Source organism: Podarcis erhardii, assembly GCF_964252035.2.
Source record: "Podarcis erhardii genome assembly, chromosome: 12".
Lineage (NCBI taxonomy): Eukaryota > Metazoa > Chordata > Lepidosauria > Squamata > Lacertidae > Podarcis > Podarcis erhardii.
The window spans coordinates 1,142,973-1,168,221 of record NC_138513.1 but is presented as its reverse complement, the minus strand read 5'-3'; the positions used below and the strand labels follow the sequence as shown (position 1 = coordinate 1,168,221).

Below are 25,249 nucleotides of genomic sequence, written 5' to 3'. Positions count from 1 at the left end.
TAAAAACTTCCCTGAACAGGGCTGCCTTAAGATGTCTTCTGAATGTCAGGTAGTTGTTTATCGCTTTGACATCTGCTGGAAGGGCGTTCCACAGGGCGGGCGCCACCACCGAGAAGGCCCTCTGCCTGGTTCCCTGTAGCTTTGCTTCTCGCAATGAGGGAACCGCCAGAAGGCCCTCGGCGATGGACCTCAGCGTCTGGGCAGAATGATGGGGGTGGAGACGCTCCTTCAGACGCTCCTTCAGGTATACTGGACCGAGGCCGTTTAGGGCTTTGCTTAGCACCAACACTTTGAATTGTGCTCGGAAACGTACTGGGAGCCAATGTAGGTCTTTCAAGACCGGTGTTATATGGTCTCGGCGGCCGCCCCCAGTCACCAGTCTAGCTGCTGCATTCTGGATTAGTTGTAGTTTCCGAGTCACCTTCAAAGCTAGCCCCACGTAGAGTGCATTGCAGTAGTCCAAGCGGGAGATAACCAGAGCATGCACCACTCTGGCGAGACAGTCTGCGGGCAGGTAGGGTCTCAGCCTACGTACCAGATGGAGCTGGTAAACAGCTGCCCTGGACACAGATTTGACCTGTGCCTCCATGGACAGCTGTGAGTCCAAAATGACTCCCAGGCTGCGCACCTGGTCCTTCAGGGGCACAGTTACCCCATTCAGGACCAGGGAATCCTCCACACCTGCCCGCCTCCTTTCCCCCCAAACAGTACTTCTGTCTTGTCAGGATTCAACCTCAATCTGTTAGCCGCCATCCATCCTCCAACAGCCTCCAGACACTCACACAGGACCTTCACCGCCCTCACTGGTTCTGATTTAAAAGAGAGGTAGAGCTGGGTATCATCCGCATACTGATGAACACCCAGCCCAAACCTCCTGATGATCTCTCCCAGCGGCTGCATGTAAATGTTGAAAAGCATGGGGGAGAGGACAGAACCCTGAGGCACCCCACAAGTGAGAGCCCAGGGGTCTGAACACTCATCCCCCACCACCACTTTCTGAACACGGCCCAGGAGGAAGGAGCGGAACCACTGTATGACAGTGCCCCCAGCTCCCAGCCCCTCTAGACGGTCCAGAAGGATGTTATGGTCGATGGTATCAAAGGCCGCCGAGAGATCCAGCAGAACTAGGAAACAGCTCTCACCTTTGTCCCTAGCCCGCCGGAGATCATCAACCAGTGCGACCAAGGCAGTTTCAGTCCCATGATGAGGCCTGAATCCTGACTGGAAGGGATCCAAATGGTCCGCTTCTTCCAGGCGTGCCTGGAGTTGTTCAGCAACCACTCGCTCAATCACCTTGCCCAAGAATGGAAGATTTGAGACTGGGTGATAGTTGGCCATCGTGGCCGCATCTAAAGATGGTTTTTTAAGAAGCGGTTTAATAACCACCTCTTTCAGCGGGTCTGGGAAGGCTCCCTCACGGAGGGAAGCATTCACCACCCCACGAAGCCCATCGCCCAGTCCTTCCCGGCTAGCTTTTATAAGCCAGGATGGGCAAGGATCCAGGAGACAGGTGGTTGGCTTCACTCGTCCAAGCAGCCTGTCCACATCCTCGGAGGTAACAGATTGGAATTGATCCCACTCAACTTGACCAGACAGGGCTCTAGCACTCTCCCGCCCCGGCCCTGCTCCCACGGTGGAGTCTACTTCTTCCCGAATCTGAGCGATTTTATCTGCAAAAAACTTTGCAAAATCATTGCAGGAGAACATGTGGCCCGTACTGGGCCCCGATGTTGCAGGTGGTTCCACTAAATTGTGAACCACCTGAAAGAGTCTCCTGCTGCTGTTTTCTGCAGATGCAATAGAGGCGGTGAAGAAATTCTTCTTCGCCGTCGCTATCGCCACTTGGTAGGCTCGACGTTGAGCTCTAACCTGTGTCCGGTCAGATTCGGAATGAGTTATCCGCCACCGGCGCTCTAGCCGTCTCAACAATTGTTTCATTGCCCTCAGATCCGTGGAAAACCACGGGGCTGTCCGGGCTCCATGCAATCGGAGAGGGCGCTTCAGAGCCAAACAGTCAATAGCCCTGGTTAACTCCACATTCCAGCGGGCCACCAGGGAATTGGCTGAAAGGCCATCAACATGGGATAAAGCATCCCCTACCACTCTCTGGAAACCATTTGGATCCATTAAGTGGCGGGGGCGGACCATCCGAATTGGTCCCACCTCCCTGCAGAGGGGATGGGTCGCAGAGAAGTCCAGTTGCACCAGGAAGTGATCTGACCATGGCACTTCTTTCGTTTCGCTTTTACTTAGTGTCAGATCACCAACATCCATAGAGGTAAACACCAGGTCCAAGGCATGTCCGCGGCTATGGGTTGGGCCAGACTTATTCAGGGACAGCCCCATGGAGGCCATGCTTTCCACGAAGTCCTGAGCGGCCCCTTGTAAGGTCGTGTCGGCATGGATGTTAAAATCCCCTAGGACGACCAAGCTAGGTGTCTCCAGGAGAACATCCGCCACAACCTGAAGCAGCTCGGGCAGGGAATCCTTGGTGCAGCGGGGAGGTCGGTACACCAAAAGGAATCCTGTACTGCCCCTATTGCCCAACTTCCAGAACATGCACTCGGAAAACTGGGTCTTCCCAATAGGACGCCTGGTGCAAACTAACGACTTCCTAAAAATCACTGCAACCCCCCCTCCCCGCCCACATGACCTGGGTTGCTGTGCGTAAGAGAAACCTGGTGGACAAGCAGCGGCAAGGACAGGCCCATCTGCTTCATCCAACCAAGTCTCTGTTACACATGCCAGGTCAAGTCCTCCATCCATGATCAAGTCATGGATGGCAGTGGTCTTATGAATCATTGACCTGGCATTGCACAGCAGCACCTTCAGTTCATGTGGGTATCCCTTGCTGATTCTAGTATCCATCTGGTCAGGACCAGACCCAGAGGCAGGGATAGTCCTCAGACAACGACTAAACCTGCCCCCTCTGTAATGACATGGTCTGGTCTTAGCGTAACTCCTCCTCCTACCCGTGATCACTGAGATCGGTTGTCCCAGTGCATCCCCCCCTGTGGAACATGCCCCAGCCATTTTGTGGGCTGGGGCCCACTCCCCGGCAGCCCTGACCCCTCCCCCTAAGAACAAAATAACACCTTAAACAAACAAAACCAATAAAACAATACAAACAAAAAATGTAAAAATTACAAAACATCAAAATAATAATTTTTAAAAAATTTAAAAAATCCCCAACCCCAACCAAACATCCATCCCACCCCCACCCCCCACATACAAAAAAATTTTTAAAACATTTTAAAAACACTCTGCCCCTCCGGCAGTGACAACTGTCCTAGTGAGGCCTGTCAGGCCCCGCCCCAGGCCAGGTAGTAAGTGGCAGGAAGGAGCAGGGCCCTCAGGCACTCAGGGGAGTCCTCCTGGGCAGCAGGCAGCAAGCACCAAGCAGTCCTTGTGAGGCTTCAGGCCCCGCCCCAGGCCAGATGGTAAGTGGCAAGAGCAGGGCCCTCAAGCACTCACTCAGGGGAGTGAGTCAGCATTAAGCGTAATGGTTAGAGATTATATACAGAAATTAATTTTTCTATCGGAGCCCTGGTAGAGGTCTGCTTAACAGTTTCATAGGCTACCAGACCCTCTGCTTACATCTTCACAGTTTGAAGGCAGAGATCAGACTAAGACAGTTCCCACAGTTCAGTTCAGGAGCTGTGCACGTCCAGGTAACATTCTTCAACATGTCCTCGCACCTGATGTAAACAGTCTAGGCTTTTTGTAGCTTCTGGGAACATCACACAAACTAAACTACACCATTGTTTGAGAACCAATGACTCTTGCACCCACAGGAACTGCCCCAAATCCAAAGGTATAAAATGTAAAATCCTTTTGTTTCGGGTCTCTCCTTCCTTCCTTTGCTGTTGCAACAGTATTCTTTGAATAAGGATCTGGCTTACTGGTGGCTTTGCTCCGCATTCCCTTGGTTCTTCCCTTGACCAACAAGGTACCTTCCCTTGGGAATCTTGAGCGACAAGAGGGTTTTCCCCATGTAATTCTCCTGATAGTTTTATAACAATGTAAGGCGTTAAATACTGGAAGCCAACAACTGGTTTAGGCAACTTTGGAATATACATACATAGCACCTTTGGTTGGATGGACAGCATTAGGATCAAAATACGTTAGAACTTTGGAAATATTTATGTCAGTTATAAAGTTATGGAATGCCTAATAAAAAAAAGATGTGGCCAATTTCCCCATGCTATATTGACTTTATAGGAAAATCTAACTTTAAAAAATGGGGAAAGATGGTGATATGGAAAGATTGGCTGGAAGCAAGTATTTTTACTTTGGATCAACTGGTGGATGCTGAAGATGAATTTTTAAGCAACACTGTGTTATGAGATAAAAATCAGTAATCAGATGTAACCCAATGGCAATATTTACAGCTACAACATTGGTTAAACAACATTGTTTGGACCAGCAGCATTTTCAGCTTCTGAGACCCCCGAGATACTAGAACAACAACAAAAACCCCACAATTATTTTTCATGAATATTTGTTATCAATTTGATATGCAGGTGTTAAGAAATGAATAAAGAATTAGAGGTTCCTATAAAGCTTAAGGAGCCACTGGGTGAGATCCAATGGTCAAAAATATTCAAAAGAGAAGGGAGTCCAAAATGGATGAGTTTCTAAAAGGTGAAATATTGAAGGCCCAAATGCAGACAATTCCAGTAAGAAAGAAAAGTGGGGGGCATCTGAAGATACCAGGATGGCTGCATAAGGAGCTTACAGATCAGCTGAGATTCAAGAAGGGCATTTCTAAGGAAGGGAAAATCACAAAAGAGTATACAGTTGCAGGTGGGCTAAAGCTCAGAATGAGCTCAGGCTTGCAGGAAAAGTTAAAAATTATTTTTAAAAGGGTTTTTTCACCTATGTTTGAAGCAAAAGAAAGAACAAGCAAGTGATAGGTCCTCTGCATGGGGAACACGGAGAAATGCTATTGGGTGACAGAGAAAAGGTGGAACTAAAAGGAAAGTGATGCCCAACCTGGTGGTAGCAGAATAAATGGTGTGAAGAGGGAGGTGAAGCCCAAGATATGAAAAGAGGTAGTAAGGGAACACCGAGCTACTTTAAATGAATTCAGATCTCCAGGGCCTGATGAGCTGCACCCAAGGGTTATTAAAAGAGTTTGCAGGTGTAATTTCAGAGCCATTGTCTATGATCTTTGAGAATTCCTGGAGAACAGGCGAGGTCCCTACAAACTGGAGGAGGCAATATGTTGTTCCCATCTTCAAAAAGGGAGAAAAATAAGACCTAGATTAACTGAAAAACTAGTGAGCTTGACATTGGTACCAGGAAAAGGTCCTAGAAAAGATAAACAGTCAGCCAGTGAGCATTTGGAAAAGGTTACTATGATAAAGGTACAACATGGGTGGCTCAGGGGAATGCTGTAGATGTAGTGTATCTCAATTTCAGCAAGGCTTTTTCACTCCATGGTTGTAGAGACAACATTGACTTCTTTGCTGTGTTTCTGAAGGACATGAACACTATTGCAAAATTACAACACTATTGTAAAATTAAATTTGTAGATACCCATTTCTATGATTATGCCCACTGTGGCTTATTTGATGGGAAGTGAGATGGGTGTTGTGACTGAACCTCTTTCCACTGCTTTCATTTCAATGAAACTTTGTGCTTCCATAAAGTAACTCCCATGTTTCAAGCATTTAAATGGTCACTCCCCCCTGTATGAATTCTGTGATGAGAAGTGAGACTGGTGCTGTGACTGAAACTTTTTCCACATTCCAAACACTGATATGGTTTCTCCCCTGTATGAATTCTTTCATGGGTTGTGAGATTGGCACTCTGACTGAACCTCTTTCCACATTCCAAGCACTGATACGGTTTTTCCCCTGTATGAATTTTATGATGGGAAGAAAGATTGGACCTATGATGTAATCTCTTTCCACATTCCAAGCACTGATACGGTTTCTCCCCTGTATGAATTCTTTGATGGTCTATAAGTCTGTGCTTCTCACTGAAGCTCTTACCACATTCCATGCACTGATATGGTTTCTCCTCTGTATGAATTCTTTGATGGGAAGTGAGACTTCCCTTTTTGGTGAAGCTCTTTCCACATTCCAAGCACTGATATGGTTTCTCCCCTGTATGAGTTCTTTGATGGTCTATAAGTGTGTGCCTCTCACTGAAGCTCTTACCACATTCAAGGCACTGATATGGTTTCTCCTCTGTATGAATTCTTTGATGGGAAGTGAGACTTCCCCTTTGGGTGAAGCTTTTTCCACATTCCAAGCACTGATACGGTTTCTCCCCTATATGAATTACTTGATGGGCAGTGAGATGGCAGTTCTTACGGAAGCTTTTTCCACATTCCAAGCACTGGTATGGTTTCTCCCCTGTATGAATTCTTTGATGGGTTGTGAGATGGGCACTCTGACTGAACCTCTTTCCACATTCCAAGCACTGATACAGTTTCTCCCCTGTATGAATTCTTTGATGGGAAGTGAAACTTCCCTTTTGGATAAAGCTCTTTCCACATTCCAGGCACTGATATGGTTTCTCCCCTGTATAGATTCTTCGATGGCAAGTGAAACTTCCCTTTTGGGCGAAGCTCTTACCACATTCCAGGCACTGATGACGTTTCTCCCCTGTATGAGTTCTTTGATGGGAAGTGAGACTTCCCCTTTGGGTGAAGCTTTTTCCACATTCCAAGCACTGATATGGTTTCTCCCCTATATGAATTCTTTGATGGACAGTGAGATGGCAGTTCTTACGGAAGCTTTTTCCACATTCCAAGCACTGATATGGTTTCTCCCCTGTATGAATTCTTTGATGGGAAGTGAAATTTCCCTTTTGGGTGAAGCTCTTACCACATTCCAAGCACTGATATGGTTTCTCCTCTGTATGAATTCTTTGATGGGTTGTGAGATGGGCACTCTGACTGAACCTCTTTCCACATTCCAAGCACTGATACGGTTTCTCCCCTGTATGAATTTTATGATGGGAAGTGAGACTTCCCTTTTGGATGAAGCTCTTTCCACATTCAAGGCACTGATATGGTTTCTCCTCTGTATGAATTCTTTGATGGACTATGAGTGTGCCCTTCTTACTGAAGCTCTTTCCACATTCCAAGCACTGATAGGATTTCTTCCCAATGGAATTTGTTTGATTGCAACGGGAGCTCTGAATGAAGTTCTCGCCATACTCTGAATACTTATATGGTTTCTCCACTTTGTGGACTTTGCCGTGGTTTCCCTTGTTCTTAATGTCCAATTCATCACCACCTACAATGAAGGGAGTAACAGATTATAGTCCCAGGAAGAAATGGAGCCCTCAGTTATTGAACAATGCTAATGAATGATTTTGATAGAGGAAAAACTGAGGGGCATTAGATGCAATGTCTTCTTGCAGGGTTCACTGCCTTTGTTAACTGGCCATAACATAATACTTATGGGAACTTGAGATTCTTAAAACCAAGCTCTTTTGTGTGATGGATTTTGTTTGACCCAATCATGGCATCCCCTCCATCTCCAATAACAAAGAACCTGGCAGAAGCTACTTCAACATCCCTAACTACTTTGAAGCTTACATTTAAAAAGGCCTGGGCAGTTCAGACCAGCCTGATCAGGCCTAAAAAGCATAACTGGAGGGGTGTCCAGGGCACAGTCTAGGCCTGTTGTTTTGGCTCAGTTTCAGTTGCTAAGGCTTGAGGGTGTGGACAAGGTGCTCGGATCCGTCAGGGTGACCAATTGGGCTCTTGCTCATCTTGGCTGATAAAAACCAGCAGGGAGGCAACAGCTGGCTAGGCCAGGGAGTTTATCAATGCTTCTTTATGAGAGGGGGTGGTCCCTGCCTATTTGAAGGAGCCAGTGGTAAAACCACTCCCTAAGAAGCCTCCCCTGGATTCAGAAAACCTAACTAACTACCGGCCATTTGCTAATCTCCCTTTCCTGGACAAGGTTCTAGAGCGAGTGGTCATAGACCAGATCCAGGTGCTTTTGGAAGAAACTGATTTTCTGGATCCATTTCAATCAGGGTTTAGGCCCAGTTTTGGCACAGAAACTGCTTTGGTCACCATGAATGATGACCTCTGTCAAGAGAGAGACAAGGGAAACATATCCCTGTTAAGTCTTCTTGACCTCTCAGCAGCTTTCGATACCATCGACCGTGGTATCCTTCTGAAGTGACTCTCCAAACTAGGGGTGGGCAGCACCACTTTGAGGTGGTTCCAGTCCTACTTGGATGGTCGTTCCCAGAGGGTGTTACTTGGGGAATAATTTTCAGCCCCGTGGAACCATCAATGTGGGGTTCCGCAGGGCTCAATCCTATCCCCCATGTTGTTTAACATCTACATTAAACTGCTGGGTGGGGTTACCTGGAGGTTTGGCGCACGTTGTCAGCAGTATGCTCAATCCAGTAAGCACAAGCCAGATACGACTGGGGCTCTGTTAGTGGGTGGTACCCTAGACCAGATGGCTGGAAGGCCACCTGCTCTTGATGGGGTTACACTTCCTCTGAAGGAGCAGGCTCATAGCTTGGGGGTCCTCCTGGATCCTTTGCTGTCGTTCGAGGCTCAGGTGGCCTCAGTGGCCCCGAGTGCCTTCCATCATCTTCAGTTGGTGGCCCAGCTATGCCCCTATCTGGACAAGGATAGCCTAACTACTGTTGTCTATGCTCTGGTAACCTCAAGGTTAGATCACTGCAATGCGTTCTACGTAGGGCTGCCTCTAAAGACGGTTTGGAAACTTCAGCTAGTGCAGAATTCAGCAGCCAGGTTGCTCACCGGAGCAAGATGGTCTGAGCATATTACACCGATCCTGGTCTGACTGCACTGGCTACCGATTAGTTTTCGGGCCCAATTCAAAGTGCTGGTTTTGACCTATAAAGCCTTAAACAACTCAGGACCACAATACCTCAAGGACCACCTGTTTCCATATGAACCTACCTGGACACTGAGATCATCTTCCGAGGCCCTTCTTTGTGTGCCTCCTCCTTGAGAGGTCCAGAGGGTGGCAACATGAGAACAGGGCCTTCTCTGCACTGGCTCTCTCTTTGTGGAATGCTCTCCCCAGGTAAGTTCACCTGGTGCCTTCATTATATACCTTTAGGCACCAGGCAAAAATGTTCCTTTTTAACCAGACCTTTGGTTGATCTTATTTACATCCAACACCCTTTTAGAATAAGCCTCTTTTGGGGTTTTTTTTGGGGGGGTATTGTTTTTGGTTTGTTTTTATGTTGTGGTCTTGTTTGTGAACTGCCCTGAGACTTCCGCATATAGGGCTGTGTATACATGGAATAAATAAGAATAAGAATATTCGCAGACAAAACAGTAAACAGCCCTCCATTCAAGGTGAGCAGTGGGATGTTAGAATTCCAGGTGTTGTAGGCAGCAATATTGAGCCCCATCAAAATAGTGGACCTTCATCACATGTAGATATGTATTGAATTTCAAAGCAGATATTATGGTCAAACAGGGAGACTTACTGGTAGAGTCCATGATCCCATTATGCTCCTCCATGACTTCCTTATGCAGAGTCCACTCCTCATCTGTGAAATGAACAGCTATATCTTCAAAGCACATTGGACCCTAACAGAAAAAGGGAAAAGTTCTCCTCTTAGACAGCACAAATATTTATTTATTACATATTGCTCTGTTAATTGCTGCATTGTTTTCATGGGATTGTTTCGCTGCACATCTTAATTATGGGTGCTTCTTTTAACGTTATAATGGAATTATTTTATTGTGTGATAGGAATTTTGAGGTCTTAGATATATGTTAAAGTGCACCAACCAAGCACATACATAGATCAGCACAGGAAGACCGACCTGGAACCATTTTGATTCCCAAACTGACCAAATGTTTTCTCTGCAAGTTCAAAGGAAAATGGAAAATCCTCCCCATTGTCTTTTCCTTAACAAATCCTGTCTTAAGGGTATGTCTGTGTTTGAATAGGGTGTGAGCCTGTGACATGGCTTAGGAACTAAGTATTTATCATTACAAAAGACTGGCCAGGCTCCCCAGGCAATCCAGTCAAGTAACCTGCCAGACAAGAGATAAACAAGGACAGGAGAAAAACAACAACATTCAAATTTATGTTTAGACCGCCTTTTTGTGATGTAGGTGTGATTGAGGGGTGGTCTTAGGTTACACCCCTTCTGTGATGTATGTATGATGTTTCTGGGGGTGGTCTTGATCTACAAGGTGGCAATTTCAAAAGTCTTTATAAGGCCTTGCACACCATTTTTCTGGGTCCCTCCTCTCTCCTGCAAGTGAGGGGAGCACCCTGTTGCAACAGATCAATAAAGGCCAAGGCTACTGGCTGCTGTTTTGCTCCAAGTTATCCTGGTTGGTGTCTTTGTTTTTGTCCAAGGGAGCCCTCGGATTTTTCCGTTAACAATTGTGTATTTTAAGGATGGGCATTAATTATAGTGGTGGAACTCCACATTATGTGTGGCATTCCAGATTGCCCGATGAAGCATCCCCTTTCTCTTCTCCCTGTGTTCCATTTCTGGGGTGGAACCACTTGATGTTCTAAAGCCAACATCAATGGGTACATGAGGGCGGGGCGGGGGGAAGCGCCATTGTGCAACTGATGAGGCTGGTTACATGAATCCCAGCCACTGTTTAAGAAGCCTATTTTACCATTCAAAGACCAGTATACAAATAAAACTGCAATAACTGATAAATAACACAAGCAACATTCAGAAGGCGAGGTAAGGTGAGGTGGCTTCCTCTTAACAGAACTGCTGGATCTGTGCATCTGAGCTAAGGGGGTCCTCCTTACCCAGGATCTTCTGCATAGAGTTTTCCCAAAAATTCCCCGCTGTTCCCAATTTGTAGGGCATGGCCTCTTTCTGCTTCAGGTCAGCTGAGTCTTGCTCATCCAACTAGGCTCTCAGGAATACTCCAAGAGATCAGAATGAATTCCTTGATCTTCTGCCAAGTTTTGTATGTGCCCTGCACCTCTGGGACCCCCATTCTACCCCAGGCCCCCTGTGGGGTACTATGGAAATGACACGGGGGGCACATCTTTACACTTGTTACAATGTTACAAATATTGTGCCTGAATGTATCCTTTCGACTTGACAGCTTAGGGAAGATACCAAGCTATATAAAATCAACCCCTGCACCAATTTCCTCCATTCCAAGGCCATTTTTGCCCTTAGAGGAAAGGACTCCTTTTACCTTTCTCTCCTGCCATTATCCCTCAAACTGAGGGCACATACACAACACCCCACCCAGGGAGTGCCCAAGGGTGGCAATTGGCATGCTGATAGCTGACCATAGAATCCCAAGAGCTCATCCCCAGACTTGCCCCAGGACAAGGATATGTAAAGAGTTCTATTGTTCTTTGGTGATAGCTACTTAAGAGGTGTTGGGACATGTCTGCCTATGCTAATTTTGGACCCAGGGACATGCCTGGACATATTTGGCCTACGCTAATTTTCAATCCCTCTGTACTCCTCCCCTTTTGTGACATGTCAGTGATGATGTATCAATGATGCTGTACGAACTGTATTCTGGGATATCATGGGAAGTTTTAAAAGTCAGGGTTATTGCTCCTGTGGGAACCTGTTGCGCAACAATAAAGATCATGGTCTACTGACCGCTGTTTTGCTCCAAATTACTTGGCTCAAACTTCCTTCCTTTACTGACTTCATGGACAAGCTGGGCTGTTGAGTAGTCTCTCACCCCAGAATTTTTCCTTATTAGGGGGAAGAGAGGAGACTCGCCAAATCCCAGAAGGCACCACTGAGGCTTCACTTGCACAACAGAGAGGCAAAAGCCACTTCCGTTGCAGGAAGGGACTTGGAAGGGAGAGGATTTTGCTCTGGAGGACCTGCCGCCTCCACCTTTATTTCCTGTCCTTTCTAGGAATCCAGCGCAGGAGGACTGCAGTATATTGCACACACCTAGAGAAGTTTTATGGGTGGCAGGGAAGGGCTCTTTATGCCTTCTGAACTGCTCCCTCCCTTGGTCAGAAACTGGAGGAGATGTTTGGTGGCAGGAGAAAGCCTCTGCAAGAAGCAGGAAAGCTGATAACTGAATTGTAGTGTTACAGGAATTCTAAGGTCTCATTCATACACACACACACACACACACACACACGTTCATAAATTTAAAGGCAGACACATACATAAGTGTCAGGGGCTCAGGAGCTGAGGCACAGGGAAGATGGGAGATGGAGAGCGAGGGGGAGGAATCCGAAGGGAGCGTAGGAGGGGACAGTGGTCCGAGGGATTCCATGAGCCTCTCCAGCGAATCGGAAGATTCACAGAAGGAAGCGCCAGTGGCCAGGGGCAGGGGGGTCCCAAGGGGAACGCCCCAGGAGCAAGGGGGCAGCAGGGACTCCCAGAGCAGTAGTTGGAAATCAGGACCAGCTTCCCCACCAGAGCAGAGTGAGGGGGGAAGAGTCCCAGGCATCGGGGCCAGTGCTTTCCCCACCAGGGAGAGGAGACGAGGCAGAGCCTACCACGCCTCCCTCGGAGAGTCGGACAATGGAAGGGAGGTCAGATCCGGCCAGTGTCACGGAAGAGGGAAGCAGTGATAGAAGTAGTGTAACGGTTAGGAGAAAGGTCACTGGGTTGGCGCGAGAAGCAAGTTCAAATGTACAGGAGCGCGGGACAGCAGAGAGTGAGGATTGGGAACCGGGTCCTAAAGCCCGACGGAGGCAGGGGGAGGAGCTAAGCGACTCAGCGTCGGAAGAGTCCAGAAAGGGCAATGCCCCAGAGGGCAGGAGGACCCAGAGGAGGAGAGAGCAGCGCAGGAGGTGGAGCAGGGCTAGGATCTTAAACTGGTGTGGAAGGGGTGGAGAGTCTAGACGTAGGGCTGCACGCTCTGGCTTTGAAATGGAAATTAAACTTCAATAAAGACTTTTGTACATAACATCAGCCTGGCGTTGGTCCTCTGTGAGCTGGGACCTAGAGGCAGCTCTGACAATAAGTATATAAACCACATGTCTGAAATAGTACAGGAGAGCAATCCTGAAACCATTTTGACTCCCCCAAACTGACCTCAAAAATTTTCTGCAAGGAGGAAGACAATGGGGAATACTCTCCATTGTCTTTTGCTTATCTGCCTTAAGGGCATATTTGTGCATGAATAGGGTGAGCCAGTGACCTGGATTCAGGAATTAAAGTATTTACCATCACAAAAGAATGGCTGGGCTGTCCAGGTAAAGCAATCAGTGACCATTGTCAGGTATCCTGGCAGACAGGATTTCTGCTGTAGACTGCCTCTTTCTGTGATGTATGTATGATGTTTTGGGGGTGGTCTTGGGCTACAGGGTGGGCAATTTCAAAAGTCTATATAAGAGCCTGGACACCATTCTTCTGGGTTCCTCCTCCCTCCTGCGTGGGGGAAGTGGGGGACCCTGCTGCAACAGCTTTAATAAAGACCAGGCTTACTAGCTGCTTTGCTTCTCAATAGTCTCTGGATGGCCTCTGTTATTTTCTCCTTCCGATAGGGAACCTACCGGTATGTAAGGACTCTATACGGGCTCTTGGAAAGGAAAAGGAGCATTTTTTTCATTAGTCCCGCCCTTTGCAATGCAGGAATCTCTACGAGGTCACACGACGCAGATGGCCATCCAAGCTCCGCTTGAACTCTCCCCCTTCTTCTGCCGCTCCCCACGTCCTAAGACACCGGGGTCCCGTCGTCGTTCCCCCGCTGGGCCCTCCTGGTGCTGCTGGCCACGGAAGCACCCCTCTCCCCCCGCTGGCTGCCCCCCAGTATCCCCCCTTTGCCCTCCCCCCCTCCCTGCGGGGCCACGATGCCGCCCGGGGGCAATAAATGGCTCCTCGCCTCGCTCCTCCAGAACTCTCTCAATAAAAGCTCGTCAAAACACTTTGAAAGGGGTGCACGGAGGCACCCTGCAAAACTACCTAAAACCAGTCAAAACCTCTTTCCCTTGTGCATATATATTACAGTGAGTTAAAAGTGAAAAAGGAGGGAAAGAAAAGGAATACCTCGCAGCGCCATCACAGCCAGGGCTCCAAAACAGGCGACTCTCTCCCTCCTGCCCAGGGAAAGGCTCCTCCGAACCACAGCAAGGCGCTTGCCCCGCAGCACCAGGCAGCCAGGCAGGGAGGCAGCTCCCCCGGTCCGAGGAGGATCCAGCTCCGGACCCGCCGAGACCCCGCCCGCGCCTTTGGCTTCTCACGCCCCGCCCCCGCCCCGCGAGAGGAGAGCCGGGAGGCAAATACTCTGGCCCGGAGTCCATTGACACCAACCTTCCCCAATTCATAAACAAAAGACTTTCCCCTTTTTGACAAATACTCTCCCACCCAGTTTGCCGATTGGTGACCCATCAGCAGCCCATCCAGGAGTTCCTGGCTACTCGAGAAGTGTCTCTGAGGTCAGCCAGGGCCGAAACATGGCCGAACTACCTCTTCTCCACTCCGCACAATATCTGGGCCCGGCTTTCATTCATGAATCGTACCTTTTCATTCATAAAAGCCGAGGTGCGCGCCATAGGTGGAGCATTTCTCTCACGCTCCGGGCGGCTTACAAGAATATGGGAGCGGCGTCTTTTGGCTTGCATGCCTGCAGTACCAGCGGACACTCCTGCAGGGGGAGCTGTTGCGCAAGTTGAAACGTCAAGATGTGATCTTTGGCAGAGGAGAGCTGCTAATGATACTACTTTTATTGTTTTTGCTATGGTTTGAATTTTATTGTATTCTATGTAAAATAAACTTTCTTATTTACTTAAAAGGGGGGAATTGCCTTTGCACCTTGGTAGCCATGTATGTGGAACCCCAGATTCTGAGAAATTGTTACAACATTACAAACACGTGTTGAGATACATACATTTTCCTAATAGGAAGATTGCTTAAAATAGAGGCCTGCCCTCAACACTCAAACCTGCCCTTTCAGAGCCATGGCCTCCCCTGCCCCCCCCCAAAGTACCCTCTGTTGGGGCCTTGCCTTGTTTAGGACACCCCGGCTGCAGCACCACAAAACCAGCTGGGGAAGGAATATTAGTTTTTATGCTATGTCTTTTTGTGGCTTTATATTGTAACCTGTGAAGAACCATATAGAAATTTAATAAATAATAATAATATGTCATCCAGAAACCTCCCCTTCCATCTATGCTATTGCTGACCACCCCAGTCTCCAAACAGTGTGAGATTCCTGGGGTTCCAGGCTCTGTCTTCAGGATATAGGGTTTATTTGCACATAGAGACGACCTGAGCCTAAGATGGAGGGGCTCACAGCCCCCCAGAAGGTCTTGCTTTTCCCATTGCCACAATCCTGGATTCTAGCAAGAATTCAGCATGGATCTGTCTCGAGTTGCTGCCTGCCCCAAGCCCATCTCACCCACACAGCTCTGGCCTTTGTCTTTCTCACCACCAGCCAGGTGGGGGAGCATTTGCCCCCTCACACAGAAAAACGTCCTTTGTTATAGTAATGGCAGTACTTAGGGCCATTAACTCAGCAGGGAACTTGCCTGTCTCCTTCAACAATGGAGTCTTCCATTAGAATTTCACCCTTGCTGGACCCAGGAATCAGAAGGCACTCGGTTGTGATACAGACTGACACCACTACCCCACCTCCCAATAATATAATAAATATAATAAAAACAAACAATATAAACAAACAAATAAATATAATAAAAACAAACAGGAATAACCTTAAAAAACTTTCCAGTAGCACCTTAGGAACCCCTGACCATTAGGTCCAGTCGTGGCCGACTCTGGGGTTACGGCGCTCATCTCGCTTTATTGGCTGAGGGAGCCGGCATACAGCTTCCGGGTCATGTGGCCACCATGACTAAGCCACTTCTGGCGAACCAGAGCAGCGTTTACCTTCCCGCTGGAGTGGTACCTATTGATCTACTTGCACTTTGACGTGCTTTCGAACTGCTAGATTGGCAGGAGCAGGGACTGAGCAACAGGAGCTCACCCCGTCACGGGGATTCGAACTGCTGACCTTCTAGATCGGCAAGTCCTAGGCTCTGTGGTTTAACCCACAGCGCCACCCACGTCCCCCCCCTTTTTACAACAGAATAAGAAGATACAACAGAAGAAGTTGTATCTGAAGAAGTGTGCATGCACACGAAACTTATACCCAGAACAAACTTAGTTGGTCTCTAAGGTGCTACTGGACAATTAAAAAAAATTTTTTTTTACTGCCTGAATCAGAAATAACGTTGTGGCAGTAAAGGCTGTTTCACAGTGTAAGGGGCTCCCTTGGACACTCCTGGTGGACTCTCCTTCTGTGGACATATTTCATCAGAGGCTGGGTAGCCATCAGCCAGGGATTATTTTAAAAAATTTCCCTGCCAGATGGCCATTCAACCACTGCTTGAAAACCTCCAAGGAAGGAGAGTCCACCCCCTTCCGAGGGAGTCTCTTCCACTGTCAAACAGCTCTTACTGTCTTAATGTTTAAGTGGAATCTTCTTTCTTGTAGTCTGAATCCGTCAGTTTGGATCTTGCCCTCTGGAGAAGCAGAAAACAAGCTTGCTCTGCCTCCCATGCGGGAGCCCTAGAGATATTTGAAGGTGGCTGTCATCTCTCTGCTCAGTCCCCTGTTTTCCAGCCAAATTATACCCCACTCTCTCAACCATTTTTCATAAGGCTTGGTTTTCAGACCCTTGATCCTCTTGGTCGCCCTCCTCTGCAAGCCTTCCAGCTTGTCAACATCCTTCTTAAATTATGGTGCCCAGAACAGTTTTCCAGGTGTGGTCTGTCAAGGCAGAATAGAGCCGGACTATGACTTGGAAGAAAAGTGATGGCAAACCTAGACAGCATCTTAAAAAGCAAAGACATCACCTTGCCGACAAAGGTCCGTATAGTTAAAGCCATGGTTTTCCCAGTAGTGATGTATGGAAGTGAGAGCTGGACCATAAAGAAGGCTGATCGCCGAAGAATTGATGCTTCTGAATTATGGTGCTGGAGGAGACTCTTGAGAGTCCCATGGACTGCAAGAAGATCCAACCTCTCCATTCTGAAGGAAATCAGCCCTGAGTGCTCACTGGAAGGACAAATCATGAAGCTGAGGCTCCAAGACTTTGGCCACCTCATGAGAAGAGAAGACTCCCTGGAAAAGACCCTGATGTTGGGAAAGATGTAGGGCACAAGGAGAAGGGGATGACAGAGGATGAGATGGTGGGACAGTGTTCTCGAAGCTACCAGCATGAGCTTGACCAAACTGTGGGAGGCAGTGGAAGACAGGAGTGCCTGGCGTGCTCTGGCCCAGGGGGTCACAAAGAGGCGGACACGACTAAACGACTAAACAACAACAATGACTTCCCCTGATCCAAACACAAGACTTCTGTTGATGCAGCCAAGAATAGCATTGGCCTTTTTTGCTGCTGCATCACACTGTGGACTCATGTTACGCTTGCGGGTTGCCAAGAATGTTTTCATTAATCAAGAAAGAAAGTTAAAGGCTTGAAGCTGATCAGATACCATTGTAGTTCCAAACACAAACAAATGCTGACTAGTGATCTGGCCGGGCACCCTTGTGCTGCTGCATGTGCCCTCATCTGTCTCTGTTTAAGTTGCCAGCATCAGTCTGAGGCTGAGCAGTCAGAAGTCTCTGTGGTGGCAGCAATGGGAGAAATGCAGGGCAAGGCCCAAGTTTTGGCCACAATCACCTTGCTGTGAGATCACCAAGCCCCATATAGGACCACTTGATCACTTCAATCTGCAAAACTTGCACAGTTACAACTTCCACATCATACTTCTGCATTCGTAACAAACCAATATTTTACTGCAGCGGCAGCTACACTTTGAAACTCCCTATCAGGCAGGTGCTCTTTTCAGCTCCGGCCGACAACTTTAGAAAAGCCTAGCCGGATATCGAGATTGATGGGGTGTGTTCTAGTCTGCCTTTATTTTATCTCTGATTTTGATTTTTTAAAATGCATTAAATAGTTGTTGTGAACTGCCTTTACTGATAAATTTATTGTTTTATTCTTTTCTAACCGCTTTGAGCTTTCTTTCTTTTTTACAGTCAAGTGGTGTATACGTTTTAATGAAACAACTAACTAAATAGATAGATAGATAGATAGATAAATAAATAAATAAATAAATAAATAAATAAGCGTGTTGACGTTTTCAGAGATTTTGAATTCCCTGTTTCAGCGAACCAGATGTGTGGCTGCTGGCTGCAAATGCACAGCCATGTGGACAGTGTGTGTGTGTGAGAGAGGAGAGAGAGAGAGAGAGAGAGAGAGAGAGAGAGAGAGAGAGGTAGGTGTCCCTCCCGCCATCTCCCCATATCTCTCTCTGGGGCCGAACATATTTTCATTGGGTGGCTGGGGCAACGCAGGGCTGCTCAGAGCCACTTTTCTTCCAGTCCACTTGGGGAGATGCGGAGGAGGGCGAAGCAGGGAGACCTCCCGGTAGCAGGAGGGAGGCCGCCAGGCCGCGCCAGGGAGCCGAGCTGAAGCCGCTCCGTCCGCGCGCAGCAGCCCCTTCTTCCCTTGCGCACCGAGCGAGCCAGGAGCGGCGGGCCTTGGCATCCACGGCGTAACCTGAGCCCTCCGGGGCCGGCGCGCGCCGCAGGCAGCAGCTGAGTGATGCTGGACATGCACCTGGTGCCGCCTCCGGACTGAAGATTTGATGAAATGCCTCTATTATGATCCGGAGGTCCATGGAGGAGAGCGAGCGGGCGATACCTGATCCCCTCCACTCCCGGAGAGCCCGATTGCTGGAGCTTTTCATAACCTCCGCAGCCAGACGCCTCTCTCGAAGGGCAGCTTCAGGGGCAGGAGCCATGGGACGAGGGGGCCCAGGGCTCAGAGATGGGTAACAAGCAGACCATCTTCACTCCGGAGCAGCTGGACGCCTATCAGGTAAGAGCACCTGCGGACGCAGCGCGGGAGCTTCCATGCCTGCGCGCCCACCAGAGCTTTGGTAATGCCGGGCAGGAAGCGGGAGCGGCTGCTTTTTCAAGTCAACACGCAGACAAGCCGCACGAGAGCGAATGCCATGTGTGAACGCAGCCCTGCGAGGAGTGTGTCCGTGCAGGAGCCCATAAGCAGCAGCAGTAGATGGAGTCAAAGCAGCAACAACCTGCCTTTTTCCTGGATTCAAAGAGCTTATTTTTACGGCTAATGTCTGTACAGCACAGGGGTGGGGGTGGGGTAGGAGAGGATTTTTGCGAGAAGATCAGAAATCACTCCAGGGCGGGGGTCTCCAGCCTTCGCAGACTCCCCTCTGTGCCTGATTTCATATTTCTTTTCTGTTTCAGGATGCAACATTCTTCACACGGAAAGAAATTCTCAGGTGAGATTATGCGTTTCGCTACAGAATCCAAATACCTGCGTCAGAATTATCCTTTGTTAAAAGCTCGGGCGGGGGGGGGGGGCAGCAGCTGAAGCAGAGCGGCCTCTCCCAGTCTTTCCCCAAGCTGCCTTTCACGGATGCCCATTTGCGATAAAATGCGCCTGGCCCCGCTCGGCCTTCAGCTCCGCATTCTGGAAATCCCCTCTGCTGAACTGAGGGGGCTGGAAGTGGCAGGATCAGTTTCGGGTCCCTGCAACAGAGAAGCCTAAATCAGGGGGTTCCAAGTGGCCTTTTAAGACTCTCGCTCAACAAAACTGAGCCACTGGGCAATCCAGCGTGTGAGGCAGAAGAAGGCGCTAGAACTCCCTTGGGATTCATAGTTTCCTTCTTAGTAAGTTTATTCAGTTTTGAGCTTTGAGACTTCCAAATGAGAAAGCGGAAAGGAGCTGAGCACAAAACACTCGAAACACTTCCAAATAAACTCCAAACCATTTGGTTCCTGTGGCCTCCGTAGCTCCCCCAGCTGAGACTTTGCAGAGATAATGTGGTGGAATGGTTAGAGTTTGAGCCCCTTGGGAGAAGCGAGTTCCCATCCAGCTACCAGCCCCTCTCTCCCTGTCCATCTAGCCCACCTCACAGGGGTGTAATGAAGCTAGAATAGGCACAGCCTAGGGCACAGCCTTGAGCTCCCGGAAGGAAAAGGGGATATACGAATGCAGTGATAAATAAGTGCCCAGGAAGGGAGACCCAAGGCCCGCAGGCTGAGGGGTCTCAGAGCAAGGCAGGGGGAGCGTCCAGCCCAGGAGAAACGCGCCCCCTCCCCTCTGCCATTTGCCGTGTGACGTGTGACGTGTAGCAAGGGACACAGGCTGAGTGAAAGGGGCATTGATGAAACCTAAGTATGGGCATGTTTTCATGTCTGGAATGGAAGCCAAGACCATAATTGTATCATGAATAAGGCATTCATTATTGATAGGGAGCCCTTTTGAAACTTCTGCCTCTTTGTTCTCTGCCACTTTCTCTGATGACAGCCCATTGCCGAGTAAACAAAGGAAGCAAAAAGGAGGCAGAGGAGGAGGAGACCCCCCCACTCCCGCTCCCACTTTTTAGACTTCCCCTCTAGTGAGCGCTTTCTGCTGCAGTGCTCTGCATGCAAATCCAAAAGGAAATCCCAATGAGTTCAATGGCCTGCGCTTCTGAGCAGGCAGGGGCAAAGGATCACGCTGCCAGCTTAGTTAGGATTTATATCCTGACTGTTTTTTTAATGTCTGTTTTGAGGCAACCAACAACAAAGTCGGAACAACAAAGCAGTAAGAAACCCAACATACCAAAAGCAAAACACAAGAAGCACATCTAGACAAAACCTTTTAGGAAATGGAAACAGGTAGATGCCCTTTAAAACTGACTGAGCACAAAATCACTTAGGCCTCCTGTGCCAATGCCCGCTTACTTGGAAGTAGGTCCTACTGCATCCAATGGCGTCTGGACCTCAGTAAATGAGCCGAGGGTTGCAGGAGCATTCCCTGTTGTGAACTGCTGGGGTGGTGCAGGGAAGAAGTACCTGAATGTACAGAATTATCAGCAAAACACACACAGAGACAGCCACCCCCAAACAAACTCGGCTGTGCCCCCTTCTCTTCCCTCGCACACAGACCCTTCTGCGGCAGTCTGAACCCCACTAACATTTTCATATTCTTAACATAGCCTTGATTGGTTCCTCCTCTCCCTAGTTTTTTTATTTTTTGTGGGAGAAGGGCACCCCCTGCCTGCTGCTTCCTCTAGACAGCAGCTGAGAAGAAGACTTTTGGGATTTGCTGACCTCTCCTTGCCTCCAGACATCTGACTGTAAATAACAGAGCAGCAAAGGAGGCCCCTTCAGAGCTGCTTGGCCAAACACTCTTTTTCTTCTGCCTTGCTTGGTGGGATGGCCAGAGATGTGAGCTGTCCTGATATTTGGACCAGTGCAAGTCATCTTGAATGATGCCTTGCATGTTGCTCAGTGATGATTGACTCCTGCCAGTCTAGCATGCTTGAGAGAAGCCACATCCTTCCTCCACCACCTGGTCCTGCATCCCACAGGTGAGAAAGACTCCTTTCCTTGCTTGCAGGTTGTTTGACAGGTACCGTGACCTGGCCCCTCAGCTGGTCCCACTCGATTACACGAAGAAGCCCAACGTGAAGCTCCCCTACGAACTCATTGGCAGCATGCCTGAGCTGAAGGTACAGGAGGAGGCGGGCAGAGGTCCTGGGCAAGACTCTGCCGGGCACCAGCTGCCTCACCTGCCCACGAAGTGAGGCTGCCCCAGGGGGAATGGGGAGGAGGCCCTGAAGCCGGGCTGGTTTCCTTCTCACCCCATCTCCTTCCTCAGGACAACCCTTTCCGGCAGCGCATCGCTGAGGTCTTCTCTGAGGATGGCGAGGGCAACATGACCTTAGATGACTTCCTGGATATGTTCTCGGTGATGAGTGAAATGGCTCCTCGGGACCTCAAGGCTTACTATGCCTTCAAAATCTACGGTGAGGTCAGGGGAATATCTACTAGGAAAGTAATCATGCTAATCTACTAATTCCAGAGGATCCCAGAAGCGACTTCAGTCTACATTGCTTAAAATGAGACCCAATTTGAGTTGCATTGATTTGAGTCATATTGATTACTATTTATTTATTTATTTTTGGTATTTATTTCAAGAATCCCAAAGTTCGAGAGTCAGTGATCTGTCATGGTACAACCCCATTGAATAAAATAACAGTGGTTATCCAGTCCTCATTGCTGGTTGCAAAGGGACCCCCATGACAATTCAAGCTTCAGGCCCCCCAAAATGTTGAGTGGCAGCCTCAGGGAAGGGCTCCTGGGAGTTCGGCATGGGCTCTTTGAAGAGGAGCATTGCCACACAACTTCACCAGCTGCCAGTCACTCCAGCAATGGGAAAGGGAGAGTGGCGGCTCTTGGGGGCAGGAGAAGAGGCCAGAGGGGCAGCTGGACCAGAAAAGAGATCAATTGACAGGGAAAACTGCACCCTCTGAATTTCTGCCTGCCGTGATCTATCAAAAGCATTGAAGGAAGCCCAAGAAGTTACTGGAAAGTGGGCAGTGGGAATCTCACTGAAAAGCAGAGGCTCCACACTGTGTGTGCATGTGTGGAAGTGGTTTGTGGTGCTCCACAAACACTGCAGCAGACTCACCTGTGCACCTGAGCGTAGGAAGCCCATTTCCAGAGGGCAGGTGCTTGAAGCAACACTGGCACCCCCACCCCAGCCCCCATAGGCAGGCCTCCCCCCACCCTGCCTCCCTGCCATGGCTCTGGCACTACTCTCCCCACCAAAGCAGGGAGGTGACCTTCTGAGGGGATCATGCATAAGTTCAGAGGCAGTGGAGCTTTTCCCTGCTCCGGCCCTGAGGTCCCCAAGTACTCCTCTGTCTGCAGATTTCAATGATGATGACTACATCTGCAAATCCGACCTGGAGAAGACGGTGAACAAGCTGACCCGCAAAGAGTTGACCCCAGAGGAGGTGTGCCTGGTGTGCAACAAGGTGATGGAGGAAGCCGACTTGGACAATGATGGCAAGCTGTCCCTGGAAGACTTCCAGCACATGATCGTTCGAGCGCCTGACTTCCTCAGGTAATGGAGACTGCCCGGCCGTGGCCTTCCTTCCCTCTCTGGGCTGTCGGGCTCAGGAACAAGGAGCTCCGGGGGGACTTTTCTCAGAGCAGAGGGTGCCCAGAAAGCCAAACGAGGTGAGAGTAGCCTGAGGTTGCCCTTCAGCATTCTTCCCATCCTTCCCTGTCCTGCCCATCTCATGCAGAGCGATGAAGCAGGTGCCTCGTGAGACGCCCTGGGCTTTTGCTCTCGGACACAGTCTGCTGAGCTCAGCCTGGGCATCCTTCTCTCCCCAGGACAGATTCACGCAGACCGTCATCGCCCAGCCTGCCCTGGCTGTGCTGCCAAGCGTCTCAGCCAGGAGAGGCACATTTTCCCCTAGGCTAGTTGGAGTCCCTCTCTCAGCCACGAGGAAGCCTAGAGTTCAGCTTCCACCTGCTGTTGTTTGCATGTTAAACTCCCCATCTTCGCTGATGTCCTTTTCTGACCATGGGTCACTAATGCTGAAGGGTTCTTGTTGTTTTTCAACAGCACTTTTCATATCAGAATCTGACCCAAACTCCAGAGACCCACCGAGAGCCAGAAACCCTCTTGCTGCTGCTGCTGCTGCTGCTTCCGGAGCTGGATGAGGCCTGGAGCTCCCTCCCCAGGGCTCCTGCTGGGGGGCTGGGGTGGAGCAGACCTTCCTTTTGCCTCTTGCTTAACACACGGTGGGGTCTCTTTCCAACTTGATATAACAATGCAGCTGGGTTTCTGTTTTTCCCCTAATCTGACATACAGAAAGGCAGCCAGCCTTGAATTAAAATTCCAAGAAAAAAGCACACCAAGAACTCAGGCCAATATAAGTTTCAGTAGTGGGAGTGGTCCCTCCTCACAAATCAATAGTCAATTTTAACAAAAACTAATCCATTCAAAAGTATGTATTCCGACAAGGATTACAAACTCAAACAGAGATTACAAACTCAATCTCATAAGGATATGTATAACACAATAATTCGTTACAGAATTAGAGATAAGAGTTTATGAGTAGAGATAAATTCGTGTTAGTCCATAGTCAGGTGTGACGTGAAGGTCTTAGTTTCAATCACTGAGCAGAAGTCAGAAGTCAATTATGGATCAGAAACCAGGACAGGGCCCTGTTTCGACGTATTCACCTTCATCAGCTAATTTTTAAAGGGTCGCGTAAGTCTGAAGAATTTGTATAAATATATCCTGTTATTTTCTACATTTCTCAGAGATAACAACTACGTGTGGGTAGATCAGCGTGTATCTTGAGCTTTTCTGTGCGTTTTTCTTGGTACATTGAATTAAAATTCAACACTAAGGACATTGGAAGAACCCTGTTGCTGGATCAGAACACCCCCAGTCTGGTGTGGGGCTTCCCTTGTGGCTGGACAGAGCCCACAAGGAGACCTGAGCTCCACAGCCCACTCCCACCGGTGACCCTGAGCAACTGGTATTCAGGGGCAAAATACGTCTGATGCACACAACCTCCAAGTGTCCCTGTTTTCCAGGGACAGTCCCGGAATTACAGAAGCCACTCCAGTTTCTAATTTGATCCTGGAATGTCCTGCTTTTCCTTTATCTTCCCCTCCACGTCACAAAGAAAAATGAAACGTGGTTGAGAGATCAGACTGTGCCCCACTCCTGTCCTTTTTGGAAACAGAAGCCTTTGTGCTGTGCTGTGTGTGTGTGTGTGTGTGTGTGAAGGTGCAAAAACAGAGTCCCGTTTCTACCAAAAATAAAATACCTGCAACAAACGAAGGAAACGTTGAAGCTGGCCTACCAAGCCCTTCCTATAATCCACTTCCCTTTCATATTCCTGTTCAGTAGAATTGGGTGAGTCCAGCAACTGTGTGTTTTTCAAGCAAGGACCTTCTGGCCTGGTTGGTTACCTCAGCTGCCAAGGGGAGCTGGTCAAGCCTGCCAAGGGAGAGCCCAGTGAGGGCATTTGGTCCACTAACAGCCCCAGCCAATGTAGCAACTCCAGCCTGGCCTACCTCACAGGGCAATTTTGAGTGAGGAGACAAACTGGTCTATAAATGCAAGAAACACATATACACTGTTATTAAAATGTGCTCAGTGGAAAGAGATTTTGTCTGCAACTACGAAGATATCAGATGATATTATGATTAGCACCAATAGTGTTAATAATTTAAAAAACAAATTCATCACCTGCCCTTAATCACCAGCAGGTCCCAGTGCAGGTTACAATGATTCAAAACTCAGTATTAAAGACAGCTGCTTAGAGTGTGGTGCTGATAATGCCAAGGTTGCAGGTTCGATCCCTGCAAGGGGCAGCTGCCTATTCCTGCACTGCAGAGGGTTGGACTAGATGATCCTCAGGGTCCCTTCCGACTCTACAGCTCTAGGATTCTATGAAATTACAAGCCAGAGGTCCTGAAAATGCGCATCTCAGGTGTCAGGGGCCAGGGCAGAGAG

The 25,249-nt window shown here is 48.8% G+C and overlaps 2 protein-coding genes across 3 annotated transcripts; one reads left to right on the top strand and one right to left on the bottom strand.

The window, feature by feature from the left end:
- Positions 1-5,517: 5,517 nt before the first annotated feature.
- Positions 5,518-14,048, bottom strand: LOC309326151 (uncharacterized protein). Of its 2 annotated transcripts, none has more exons than XM_081834622.1 (3): positions 13,939-14,048; positions 9,454-9,556; positions 5,518-7,253 (listed from the first exon to the last, which is right to left on the bottom strand). In XM_081834622.1, exons 2-3 carry the CDS (start codon positions 9,548-9,550, stop codon positions 5,668-5,670), a joined length of 1,683 nt encoding a protein of 560 aa, XP_081690748.1. In that variant the 5' UTR covers positions 9,551-9,556; positions 13,939-14,048; the 3' UTR covers positions 5,518-5,667. The 2 variants fall into 2 exon arrangements, with proteins under 2 accessions (XP_081690748.1, XP_081690747.1); XM_081834621.1 differs by lacking the exon at positions 13,939-14,048 and adding an exon at positions 10,755-11,514.
- A 4,365-nt stretch (positions 14,049-18,413) lies between these two features.
- Positions 18,414-24,076, top strand: CIB3 (calcium and integrin binding family member 3). Its single transcript, XM_081834898.1, has 6 exons — positions 18,414-18,775; positions 19,174-19,208; positions 21,317-21,428; positions 21,578-21,725; positions 22,633-22,828; positions 23,339-24,076. Exons 1-6 carry the CDS (start codon positions 18,725-18,727, stop codon positions 23,358-23,360), a joined length of 564 nt encoding a protein of 187 aa, XP_081691024.1. The 5' UTR covers positions 18,414-18,724; the 3' UTR covers positions 23,361-24,076.
- The last annotated feature ends 1,173 nt before the right edge of the window (positions 24,077-25,249 follow it).

Excerpts from the sequence above, each read along its gene's own strand:
- LOC309326151 (XM_081834622.1), bottom strand. The coding sequence starts at position 9,550 with ATGTGCTTTGAAGATATAGCTGTTCATTTCACAGATGAGGAGTGGACT. Across the intron at positions 7,254-9,453 it reads TGGGATCATGGACTCTACCA|GTGGTGATGAATTGGACATT; the intron begins GTAAGTCTCCCT and ends CCTTCATTGTAG.
- CIB3 (XM_081834898.1), top strand. The coding sequence starts at position 18,725 with ATGGGTAACAAGCAGACCATCTTCACTCCGGAGCAGCTGGACGCCTAT. Across the intron at positions 18,776-19,173 it reads AGCAGCTGGACGCCTATCAG|GATGCAACATTCTTCACACG; the intron begins GTAAGAGCACCT and ends TTTCTGTTTCAG. Across the intron at positions 19,209-21,316 it reads ACACGGAAAGAAATTCTCAG|GTTGTTTGACAGGTACCGTG; the intron begins GTGAGATTATGC and ends CCTTGCTTGCAG.